Source organism: Zonotrichia leucophrys, chromosome 4 (assembly GCF_028769735.1).
Source record: "Zonotrichia leucophrys gambelii isolate GWCS_2022_RI chromosome 4, RI_Zleu_2.0, whole genome shotgun sequence".
NCBI lineage: Eukaryota > Metazoa > Chordata > Aves > Passeriformes > Passerellidae > Zonotrichia > Zonotrichia leucophrys.
Genome location: NC_088173.1, coordinates 54,631,390 through 54,643,598, shown reverse-complemented (window position 1 = coordinate 54,643,598; position 12,209 = coordinate 54,631,390). Strand labels below are relative to the sequence as shown.

Below are 12,209 nucleotides of genomic sequence, written 5' to 3'. Positions count from 1 at the left end.
TATTTTTGAAAAGACACTTGTGCACTGCAGGACCTACATTTTATTTGCCCTGTTTTTGCAGTGTCTGCTTTACTGAAGTGCATGAGCTGCTATAAAGGTCAGACAGGGGTTTTATAAATGATCATGTTTTGGGGAAGTGACTCTTCTTCTGGCTAAAACATGAGAGATCATGGGTGCTGTGAACATTTATCCTCAGTGCCAAGCCAAGGGAAGCGTCTTTTGGGGCTGCTGGGTGAGCTGATGCAGAAAATGAGCCCGTATGATCAACATCATTAATTTCCACCTGTCAACCACCCACTTACCTCTGAATACTTATTATTTAGGACTGAGATGTAAACCAAAACTTAGCTCTTTTCATGAGGGATATACCAACATGTACAGTGCAAACTACCCAGCAGCTTTGTGGTTGTAATTTTTTCACACCCAGTGTGAGTCCTTTTGAATCTCCACAGTCCAAATATTTCTGTTCTTTCTAGAACATGTTTCTCTGCATAAAGCCACTTAAAAATGTGACTAACACAGAGATATAGTCTGAACTTGTTCCACAATAAGGAAATCTTATTGCCACAGTTAGACTCCAAAGTCCCATTAAGTTTTCCTTTTTATACCTTTTGACTGGAAATAATGGAGATGGATGGGGATATAGTCTGTGGAGCTCCATACTGCCATAAATGTTACAAACTACTTGGGCTAAGCATTTCATCTTTCTTTTGTGTGGAACTAAGCCTTGAAGCCAGTTTCAATAACCAGCTGCTAACAACTTTTATTTCCTTAGGAAGCAATTTCTGGACCATTTGGTAAAAGTGCTTAGTTATCAGTCAAACAAATTAGTTGTGTTCAGGGACAGGCAGTGGTGGTGTGGGAATAGTTAAAGAGTCACCAGCTTGAGGAAGAAATTGTGTTGACCAGTTGTGATTTATTCATCCAGGCATTTCCTTGGTTCTGTTTGTACACAAATTTGGATGCATCAATACCACACAGAATAAAAATTAAAATTAGAAACAAACAGTGGGAAAGGGCAGTGGTTACCAAACTGACACCTTACCTGCCCTCAGTGCCAAGAAATCTCTCACTCCATCCTTGGCTATCTTAGCAACTTGCTCCCATCTTGGCTGGACATGCTGGGTGTCCCAGCTCTGGCAGGATCCCTATGAGACATTGCTGCTGTGGGGATCTTACTTTGTGGAGTCCTTCTACAGAATTACACCACCCTATAAAAACTATTTGGATGAAAGTTTTTCAACACGACAATATCCAGCAATTTTTGTTATATGGCATAACTTCCAGGTTTCTATTTTCTATGGCTAGGATATAAAAAGTAGTGCCTATCTCTGTCCCTTTCCAACTTCTTTTAAGTCCTTCACAAAATGTCATTGCTAGATTTTTATACTGAGAATGAAAAGTATCTAGTGCTATGTTAGTTGCCAGCTAATTCTAAAAATATGGGATTTGGCCATTAGGAAATTTACTCCTTTTTAAAAATCCCCTTGTGACTTTGCATCTGTGGTCCAGTAGCCAAAACACATGACATGGTCAGAGACATGTGGTTCTTTCCTGAGAACAGTCATCCCCATGCCAGATCAGTCATTTTTTCCCCTCTAATTCTGACATGTTCAGAATTAGCTTTACAGCAAGGCCATCTGCACAAGCCACCAGCATTACTTCTGTATTGCTGCTAAATCATACAGCTGAAATGGGTTTCTGATTATTTAGCAAACTGTCCTCCAGGACTCATGAATTTCAAAAAGCCAACATAGACATGCCTCATCTATTCAAATCTCAGTCCCCATCCCTTGAGAAAAATAACTGGGATAAATATTCCACAGATTTATTTATTTCTCGGGACTTATCCCAAGGGATGTAAAAGTTTTCATAAATAGGCTTTTGTTTCCTACAATAAAACTAGTTTCTATAATTCATTTTACTAAGCTCTTCTTTTCCCCAGACCAAAAGGAAAAGCATCTGTTTTCTCCAGCAAAGTGAAATATCAAGAAGCCAAGGTAAAATGCTAAATCTAGAAATGGCAAAGCAATTCCACTGCCCACTCAGACTGTTCAGTTTCCTCCACACTCAGGACACTTGATTTGCAACTTTGGCAAACTCACTTGCCGATTTTTCATAACAAAAAGAGCTTCCTTTAGGAGGTGATGAGTGTGGGAGTCTCAGGGGAGGGGCAGCTCTGCTGGCTTGAGTTCTCTTTTGTCAGTAGAAAGTTACTTTTGTCCTCTTATGGCTGCAGAGAGCACGACCACAGTTTGAAACAACTCCTGGCATTTCTGAGGCTTCAGTTTCACCCTGAAAGGTGCAGCCTGGCAGGACTCCCTCAGGAATGCATCAGCTGCCCAAAGGTGGTACTGCACCCCAGGCAGTGTAGCAGCCTCCACATGGCTCTCAAACACAGCAAGTACATTTTGCAAAGCCTGATGCCAATGCTCTCTTCTGTTGTAGTGGGTTTGGACCCAGTATTTCCCCCTCTCCACTGAATTCCCTTCCACTGACTGATATCAGATTCAAGGTCCAGTATCAGAAATCAATGCTGCAGGAATGCTATTATAGTATCAGAGTATTGAGAAAATAAGAACCTCGAAAACCAAGTTATGGCTCACACAGCTCTTTCTCTCTGTCAGAAATACTGACAAAACCAAGATTTGACTGGAGGTTCAGTTACTGTTGTTGATGCATTCCTGTAGTGGCTGGAACAGCCTCTTTCCTCCTCGCTGCTGGAGAGGAGTCTGCAATGCTCAGTGTCACACACTGTCAATACTGCATGGATCAATGGTGAAGAGAAGGAAAACTCTTTGTTGGTTCAGCAGAACCACTCTTAGTTCCCAGCATAATTGCCTCTGAGACTCTTCATGTATTTGTACAGAACTGTCATGGAATAAATGCAACAGACACTGTTCAAATTCATTTTCATCCTCTTTTCCCTGCAGGATTTTTTTTTTATTCCATATGACTATATCCACTAGAACCACTTGTTCACTTTTTCATCCATAGCTGGCCATTTTATTATTTATTCTTAGCCAACAGTGCTCAGCACAGGAACAGGTACCTGCTTCAGATCCACCACATCAATCCATCCATTCTCCCTGGGCCCTTATAAAGTTACCACAGGCTGTAGCTGCACCAGCTTAAAGGCAAGATAAGTCATTCACTGGAGAGCAGCTTCCTACAAATGATTTATTGCACTGTGTCATTTTTGAACAGAATGGCCCAGACTGCATTTATTTTGCCATGATTACAGGAAACATGTCAAGGTACTCACATTTTTTAAAAGCTTAGAACATCTGACAGAAAAGTGCTCTGGGTTTGACATCGAGGAACCAAGAATGCACCAAAAAGAGAGAAATTTCACTTCTGTAACAGTCCAATATTTTGACTGAAGAGACTGTGCACACATATTTCTTTGTGTCTTGACCTGAGTCTGCATTTTTGAGGTAAAGAGAAATACAAGCCAATTGCTTTATTTATTTTTTCTGAAACTGCAGTGCTGTTGGGAGGAGGGCTTATTCTTAGCAAATCTGAAATTTTGACAGTTATGTTGAATCTGCAACTTTTCATTCTTTGTCATTGAACTTATCCTACTATGCAGCCTAAAGACAAACTTCAAAATTCTTCTTCATCTAGAGAACAAAGCTGAGCTGCAAGCAATTCCCTGCTGGTCCCAAGTTTTCTACTGTCTTTCATTAAATGTTTGTGATTTTCTTTCTGTCCTGCCATGGTTGTCGCAGTCTTTTTCTGTTTAATATTTTATTTTCCATGCTAGTTTTAAGCCAGTCTGTTCTCTTTACTTTTGTATTTTTACATATTCAATAATGCATACAGGCATAATTATACATGCAGCATAATTACATTTTGGTTGATTATACATGCCACCTTCTTTTCTAGTTATCACAGACACCAGACTGTAATTCCTTGTTTCACTCAGGCCTGTGGGACACAGAGCAGCACTTAGAGACACAAAGTTCTCAGCTTCCATCATTCTTGACAGCAGCTGCTTGGCATCTGATGAGAGAAGCTGAGACACAGAAATGTGCTGCAGTTTGTCCAAAGGGTGACAGACGTGGAAACAGAATCAGCATCTCCTGGTTCTTAGTCCAGTTTCCCAGCCCCAAGGGTACACTGGTGAGCAGGTTTTGGTATGCCTGTAATAAATGAACCCCTAGAGTGAAATCCTTAATGTAATTTTAATAACTACATACAGTCATTAATAAATTATCAAAGAGTTAAATAGCAGTTATTTTTTACCTCATCATCAGGTTAATAACCCATTGCTTACTCTGATAGTTTGAAATATGCATAGTGAATCTAGATACAGAAAAAGTGTCTGAAAAGAGAATATAGTGATGCATTGCTAAAACAATATATTTCTTTAAGACTTCCAAATTCTCATATTCTGTTTCAATAGTAGACCTGGGAGTAGGACCAGGATAAAAGAAAATAATGGAAATAAATCAGTATTATTAACCACCTCTGTAGAGAGTGAAAAAATTGAAGCTGGCCAGAGGTATCCTTTGAACTCAGCATGGGCTTTATTTCTCTCCTTTTTCCACTGTCCTCCTTACATGCATTCTGCCTTTTGCCAGTTCGAGTGGTTCTCAAAAAAAAAAAAAAAATTAAATTGGTGTTTTCTTGCTTCATGTTGAGAGAATTCTTATTTTCCTTTTAAATTGAGCAATGCAGTAAATGCCTTCTTTTTCAGCATTTTACAAACAAAGGAAATAGACAATTCCAGGAAGAAAGCACTTATATGTCTTAGCCCAATACAATGATTCCTCAGATCTCTATGGACCAAAATTTTTCTCACTGCACTGTTCAGCAGTTTGCAAGGTTTGCCACCCACACTTTGCAACATGAGTTTCCAAGCACTGCAGTCTTTTCTCTTGATGCCTACAAGTCATTATTCTTGTACCAGTAGCTCAGATCCTGAGATGTTTCAAGTCTCAAGTTGAAGTCTATTGCTCTCCTGGTAGTCTCTTGGATTTTTTTTGAAGATATTGTTAAAAAAACCCCAAACCAACAAGCAAACAAAAAACACCCCAAACCAGCAAACTACCAACATCATCACATATGCTGTGTTCCATGGATGCTAAGACACTTTGAAGAGCTACACTCTCCATTCAGCTGTGCAAAAATTACAATTTTCTTAAAGTGCTTAGGGTGAAAATCCATTGTCTTGATGCTTTGTCAACATTAATTTAAGCAACTAGTTTTAAAGCTGTTTCACTGCTATTTTAACTGGAGATAATGGACAAATTTCTCTTAAGGAAAGGAATCTTCCTCAGCTCGTTTGTCATAAACATTGGTGAAGATAATTAATTGGCTTTTCAGCTGGGGACTCATATTTTCTGTGCTGTTCTCTAATAATTCACTCATACACTGACCTATAGATTCAATGGTATCCATTGAATTTCTGCTGCACTTAGAAAACTGCACCAAAAATTCTTTTGGCAATTTGTGCCTCTAATTTGCTGTTTTCAGTCTGCCTTGCAGCTTTTTATTTAATGTGTCTGCCCTTTTACACAGTGTTCCTTTTTTTATTTTTTTTTTTTGCTTTAATAGCCTCCCCTATTCATCTGTTTAATTACAATATTTTCATGTCCCATCACATTCTCTTCTGAGTGTTCAGTAAACATATTGTTTAAGGCTTTGAAATTGACCCTTTTAATTTGATTTTTGCATGCTTTTCCACTAATGACTATTTCTTAGGTATTCTACATTATTTGCAAAGTTGGGATTTTTTTGGGGTATAGCATATATACCTTTTATAATTGCTGTAGCAAAGAACTCTTCCATAATGTCTCTGGTTCCAAGTCTTGGTGCCTTTTTGAGGAATACTATTTCCCATTTTGAGGAAAAAAAAAAAACAGAGAAAAAAATCCTTCAAAAAAGTAGCTGTTCCTGTTTCCAAAAATAAAAAGTTTTCCACCACATGGCATAGCTTCCCTATGAATCTTTACATCTTTTCTGAAAGTTACATCTTTACACAGTGTTTGGAAGAAAATACTGAATATGACATGAATCATAGTAAAATCACAGAGATTGCCATTGAGCAGAAATGCTGAGAAGCTCTTTGATAACACAGTTGGTGTGGACTGCAGGTGATTCTAGGACTGTTGCTGTTCTCCAGAAAATTATGTTCAAAGAAGAGAACTTTGCAGTCTTGGAGCATAGGATTTTGTTGTTGATGTTCCTTGACGCCAGTCATGAGCTTTGGATAAATGAAGTAATAGCAAGAGGAATACTGAAAATACTTTCATCTCATCCTTTTTTTCTCCTTTACTGATGAAGGTTACTGATCATTTTGTAGGACAACAGAGGGGAGCAGCTGTTGTGTGCCCAGTCAGCAGCTTCCATCAGCCTCCAGCTAGCTGGAGGTTTTACCAAGTTGCAGCCTGAGCAGAGGTGCTAAAGCCAGCACAATTCTCTGCTGGCTCTTTATGGCAGGCATTAAGGGCAGCAGGAATTGTCCAAGACCTAATTGCACGTATTTAGGGGGAAGCAATCATCAGTGTTTAGAGGAAATGGCAGCTGTAAAGCTCAAGCATTGAATACAGGTGAAATGATGCAGGAATGTTTTATACCAGGAGGTTGTGGCTATCCACAGGGCAGGCAGCAGCTGTCCTTGCAGTACAGCTACCTGCACATGACAGCTCTGTCCATGTTTTTAACCTCTGGCAGGTTAAGAAGACAGCAGGATCAAAGTGGGCAGACTTCCAGCATTGACAGCAGAGCGTCTCTCCAGAGCCACGAGAAGCTCCAAGACGGGAGGAACAACAATTTGCTGGGACAGGGCTGCACCAGGGGCTGCAGCAGCTAGTGAGCCCACCCTGCTCCCACACAGGCAGGGAGGGGGGATCCTCCCTGCACCCCTTCCTCTGCATCCCTGCATCCATCCTGGCCCGCCCAAAACAGCATCCCTGGCCAAGGACAAACCCACACAGCACACAGGCTGAGGTTCTCCACCTACAACTCTGCTCTTGACTCTGCCTCTGGAAAAATGACCATCAGCAGCAAAGTACAGTTTTTTAAGTAAGTGTGACTTTTGTTTTCAAAATCCTGGAAGAAAACTTGAAGCAATTCATTAGGCAGCCTCTCAAAGATTGCCACATTCCTGGATATTTGCAAGAGACAACTGGAGCCAGCTTTATCTTGAAGGCTTTAATATTACCCCAATCTCTCTGTTAATTAAAATGGTCCAGTTTGAAATTTTGTGAAACTGCTGGACACAGCTGTCTCTAAGCATCTGCTGTTGAGTTTATAACAGATGTACATGATGTAAATACATTAATGTAGTGTCAAACAGGCCAAACACTGAATAATTTCATTTAAATACCTGAAACTCATTGAAAAAGTTGCAGTGTAAGTGTATTCACATTGTTCTTTAACATCCTGTGTTCTGCTTTGTAATAAAAGGTGTGACCCTGGCCAAGTCAAAGTTTTGCTAGTGACTTTAGTGGATGCAGGATCAGAAACACCTTTCTATTTGTAACAATAGGCTGACTGAGCCAGAGCTGAAAAGCAGCTTAGTAAGGAGAGCTAAAAACATTAAGAATTTGCTCAGATCCATAGCTAGGTGTTATAAAATGTTAAAAAGTTACATGTGTCTCTGTTTTCATTGATCTATTCTGGATGAAACTATCTTGAATAGAAAGAAACCTACTTTAGTCAAAATATTGCTGACATGAAATCCTTTTATTTTAAACAGCACCCAAAATTCCAAATATTTATGATATTTTACAACTTGTACATCCACATTTTGATAATAAATGCATGTTTATTCTGTCCCATTGTGCTTTTGTTTTGAAAGGTTACCACCTGTAAGCAAATTTCATTTCAACTTTTTAAAACAATTAGGTTAGGTTTTTGGAAGTGAGAAACATTTTATTTGAAATAATCTATTTTTACAGCATCATTTCCATTCTTTTAAAAAAAAAAGTTCTTTGTAATTGAATCTATTGTAAATTTTGGTTTTTGTTATATGTAATTTTGGTCACAATTTTTTCACAAATACAGATTTTTATCACTCCATGAAATGATACAGTGTTCCATATCATCAACAACAAACAGTTTACAAATGTACAAAGGTAAAGATTTTATGTCTGTCACAAGTATGGTGTTGGTCTTCTTTCTTAATTTGGTCACAGACTGAAATAATCATACAATCAAACAAAGGAGCAAAATTTTTCTGTTCATAAGAGGATAAATTTCATCACCCAGAATAAACTATTTCCCATCCATCCTTTCTTTATTATTTTTTTTTTTTACTTGATATTTGTTTCCCTTGGGAAGGACCAAACTAGCTAAGATTTCAGATTATTTCTGGAAACACCTATTGTTCTATTCCAATCAAAATGCATGGTGATCTTGGACCTTGATCTGGATCTGAAAGAAAATCTTTATTTTGAGCAAGAAGAGCTGCTCTGGGTGATTTTATACATCAACCACATATGATGCCACAGTGCTAGCACCTTAACTGAGGCTGGAAAGGCATTTTTGAAGTAAATGCCCTCACCTTACAGCCTTGCTGCATTTCAGTACATATTTTAGCACCCAAATCAGATGCTTTTTGGATGATACAACACCAGAAGATGTGTTCCATGAGAGCACTTATTGCCTTTTTCTCAGTGTTGAGCCCGTAGACCACTGGAACAGGTGAGAGAAAATCTGAGAGGGAACTTCCCCAGATGTTTCTCATGTGGATGTCAGGTCAGCAGAGCCTCTCCTGTCCAGCTGCACTGTCAGCCAATGCACACATAGCCCCCAAGAAGCCTGGATTTATAGGATGGGAAGTGGTGAAATGAAAGAGCTACATAGTGCAAGATCATCAGTGACTGCATTAAAAATCGGAGGAGTTTACTGCAGATAGAATGTAATTAGCAGCATGATTCTACCAAATATTTGCAGCCTGATCTGTCTCTTGCTGGGTGTATTTGCCAGTGCTTTACTGAGCTGGTTTTGAGAGGAGATTGGCTATTCAATAGATTGCATCTACTTAAATATATTTGCACAGAGCATTGTGCATGAATGCAAGCTCACTCAGGCACTTTAATTTCACGCTTGTTGCCACACAATCATTTCCCAAACTGTACTACTTGCAAAAAAATGGAATCATAGCACCAATCAGCTTTATCCATAGTCCATGGCACTTCCACTGACTGAAGCTCTACCTTATCCTGCATATAATTATCTGTGTCAACTTATTACACAGATCAGTGAATTCTCTCAGTTATACCATGGAGACCCAATATTGAATCAAAGAATCAGGGAATGGTTGAGGTTGGAAGAGCCATTTAAAGGTCACCCAGTCCAACTCCCCTGCCATGAGCAGGGACACCTTCACCTAGATCAGCATGCTCAGAGCCCCATCCAATATGGCCCTGATGCTTCTAAGGATGGACCCTCATCTCTCTGGAACACCCACACTCTTATTTCATCTTTCCTTTCAACCAGCCTAGCTGTAAGGATCTGTCTTGCCATGGGAAGCTCTGATAATGGTGTAGAAGATAACTGAGAGGTTATTTTTAATAGAATATGATTTTTGGGGACAGAACACATGCAACAAGGAAAGTCGCAAAGCCCGGGAACATGCCGGAGATAAATGCTTGGTTTAGACTTGTTTCTCCTACTTTAGACAAAAGAAAAATGAATTATCCAGATCTGGGCTCAAAAGTAGAGATGAAAAAGGGAAAAAAAAATCTTTTAGGATGTGATGCACTTTCCTTGTCTTGATTGTCTGTTTTAGCAGATGGTTCTCCCTGTAGCTCTGCCTCCATGGAGTAAACATCAGTGCACACAGCTCAGATGTGGACATGCACATTGTGCACTGACATTTAGTCAGATGAATCTGGTTTGTGATGACACAGGCAATTTGTCAAGCTGCAGTCTAATCCTTATGAAAAAATGGGATCATTTCCGATCTATTCAATGGGAGTAAGAGGCATTAAACAGTTCTCATCTTTAAGTGCAAAAGTGGTATTAGAGTGACTAGAAAATACACAAACATACTCTCATCTGGTGTTCCAGCAGAAATGAAGACAGGGAAGTCCTAAATAAGACATAGAAGGTTTTTACAATAAACTCAGCAAGATGGAGGACAAAAGGAAAGCAGGGCAGTCATAACTCCAGAAGAAACTCTTTGGGACTCATTTATTCTATACAGCTTTCTTGCCTTGCAAAAGTGGACAGTGATCTTGACTCCCAAAATCTCACCTGGTTTCTCTAAGTCATCTAAAAGATAAAAATATTTTTCTCCTTTCTGCTCCAGAGAAGAGGTAAAGAAGTCTAACACAGCTGGAAAAGCAGTTTGCTGCTGCCACAGTTTATTGCAGTGCCTCTTGCTCTGTGGTGTTGCAGTTCTGATCCCACATGCACATTCCCACAGCATCACTCCACGTTTAAACTCTGCCAGATTTACCTTCTGTTCCATTTGCTCCTTCTATCTTGTGTATTAAATATTGGCACAGTACTGTAAATATTTAATTACCAACTGTCATAAAGTACAAATGGCTCCTTTCATCGGTAGTCTTGACAAAAATGATTAATGTAATATTTCTAGAAGATTTTCCTGTAAATCTGGGGGAATAGGAGGGTTAGGTGTACTTCTTGGCACATTATTTAAAATAACAGCTAAGTACATTATAGAGGAAATAATAGGCACTGATCCATCCTTTCCAGTCATTGAGATGTTTTCTGCTTGTAGGAACATGTGATCACAATTTCAAACTTATTTCTGACTGTTCAAACTAAAGCTAAATAGTGCTGTCATGGGGTGTACTGGGAAGCTGAAGTAGGCTGAATTAGACCCAAAGCATTCTTCTGTTTTCCACATGGATAGGTGTGCCAATACTTCTGCTATTAAAAACGTGGATGCCAGCACAGGAGAAGCTTAGAGGTTTTGGGCAGGAACATTTACAGTTTTGGTGGGAGCTGGAAAGCAAGGAGATACTGAAAGTGCATTAATAAAAAAAGCTACAGATTTAATAGGCTGTCTCTGGTAGCTCCACTGCTCTAGCACTGGACCCAAGAGGAAATCTGGAACAAACCACTGCCCTGCAAGTGATCTCCATTATTTCCTTATTTGACCCAGATTTCATCCATGAAGAAGTGAGTCCATCTATGCAGACTCTAAATAAGAAGCAAAGGAAGGAAAAACTCCCCTGTCAGCAATGTTGGGCTGCTCAGATTCTCCCTTCCAGTGCAGCAAAAGGGACAAACAACAACTTATACCGCTTGCTGCAGCTGCTATCAGTCCTGCTGGGGACAGCAGGAGTTGCTTTTTCTTACACATCCATTGCAGTTCAGTCCCTTAGCACATGCTACCAACATGTCAGTGATGAATTTTGAATGAGGGATAATGTAAAGCTTTTAGAGATCCTTCTGCTGCCACACAAGAACTTCCATGATAGACTGATGTGATTTTTAAAGAGGAGCTTTGTGGTTCTTCTCCTGGAGAGCGTGCTACCAGCTCAATGACTGATTTCTCATGCACACTGTGCTTCATCATCTCAGCCTTCATCAGAGCAGTTACTTTTGTTTATCTGTATTTTAGTGATTGAATCAGCTATGCTCTGGCCAGCAGGGAAAAATGTTTTGGTATTTTTAGCCTTCATTTAGTGATGCAAATGAGCTTCCTATAATCTTGTTTGTGAGAAAACACATGCTACAATCAGGATCTCAATAATGACTGATATTAGCTATGCTCCATACATCAATGAAATTGGCTCAGAGTCACAACCTCCCTTTTTTGTCCTTTTTAATTGGAAAGGAGCAATGTATCTAATCAATTAAACAATTTTTTTACAATATTGCCCAACTGTCCTTGTGAGTCATTCCAAAGAATAAAAATTGTAATATAGGGCAGAGAGCTTTGCTGTTCCATGTTTGTGGGTTTCTTTAAGTCTATTAAAAACAACAAAGCAGGCATAAAAAATCTACTCTAACTTTCTATATCCATTAAAGGAAACACAACTGAGAACAATCATAAAATGCAAGTCCTTCTAAAATGTATGCCAAGAACACACTGTTATGTAAAACCAGTGTCCTTTAAATGAAATTAGATTTAGCCACAGAAACTTTCATGGGCAAAACTATGTTGAAACTAGTGCTCTTGAGAATTTTTTGTTTCTTACTATCCATTGTTTTGATGTATGCTATAATACAGCCCTGGAATTTTCTCACAGTGATAATTTTGTACTTGAAAAATCCCT

The 12,209-nt window shown here is 39.2% G+C and overlaps 1 protein-coding gene across 2 annotated transcripts in view; it reads left to right on the top strand.

Annotated features, from left to right (window-relative positions):
- Positions 1–11,861, top strand: part of STK32B (serine/threonine kinase 32B) — a 160,772-nt gene extending 148,911 nt beyond the window's left edge. For both annotated transcript variants that reach the window (XM_064711780.1, XM_064711781.1), the window contains one exon: positions 6,682–11,861. In XM_064711780.1, coding sequence (XP_064567850.1) covers positions 6,682–6,726 — 45 coding nt within the window. In that variant the 3' untranslated portion in view covers positions 6,727–11,861. The remainder of the gene's footprint in view (positions 1–6,681) is intronic.
- The last annotated feature ends 348 nt before the right edge of the window (positions 11,862–12,209 follow it).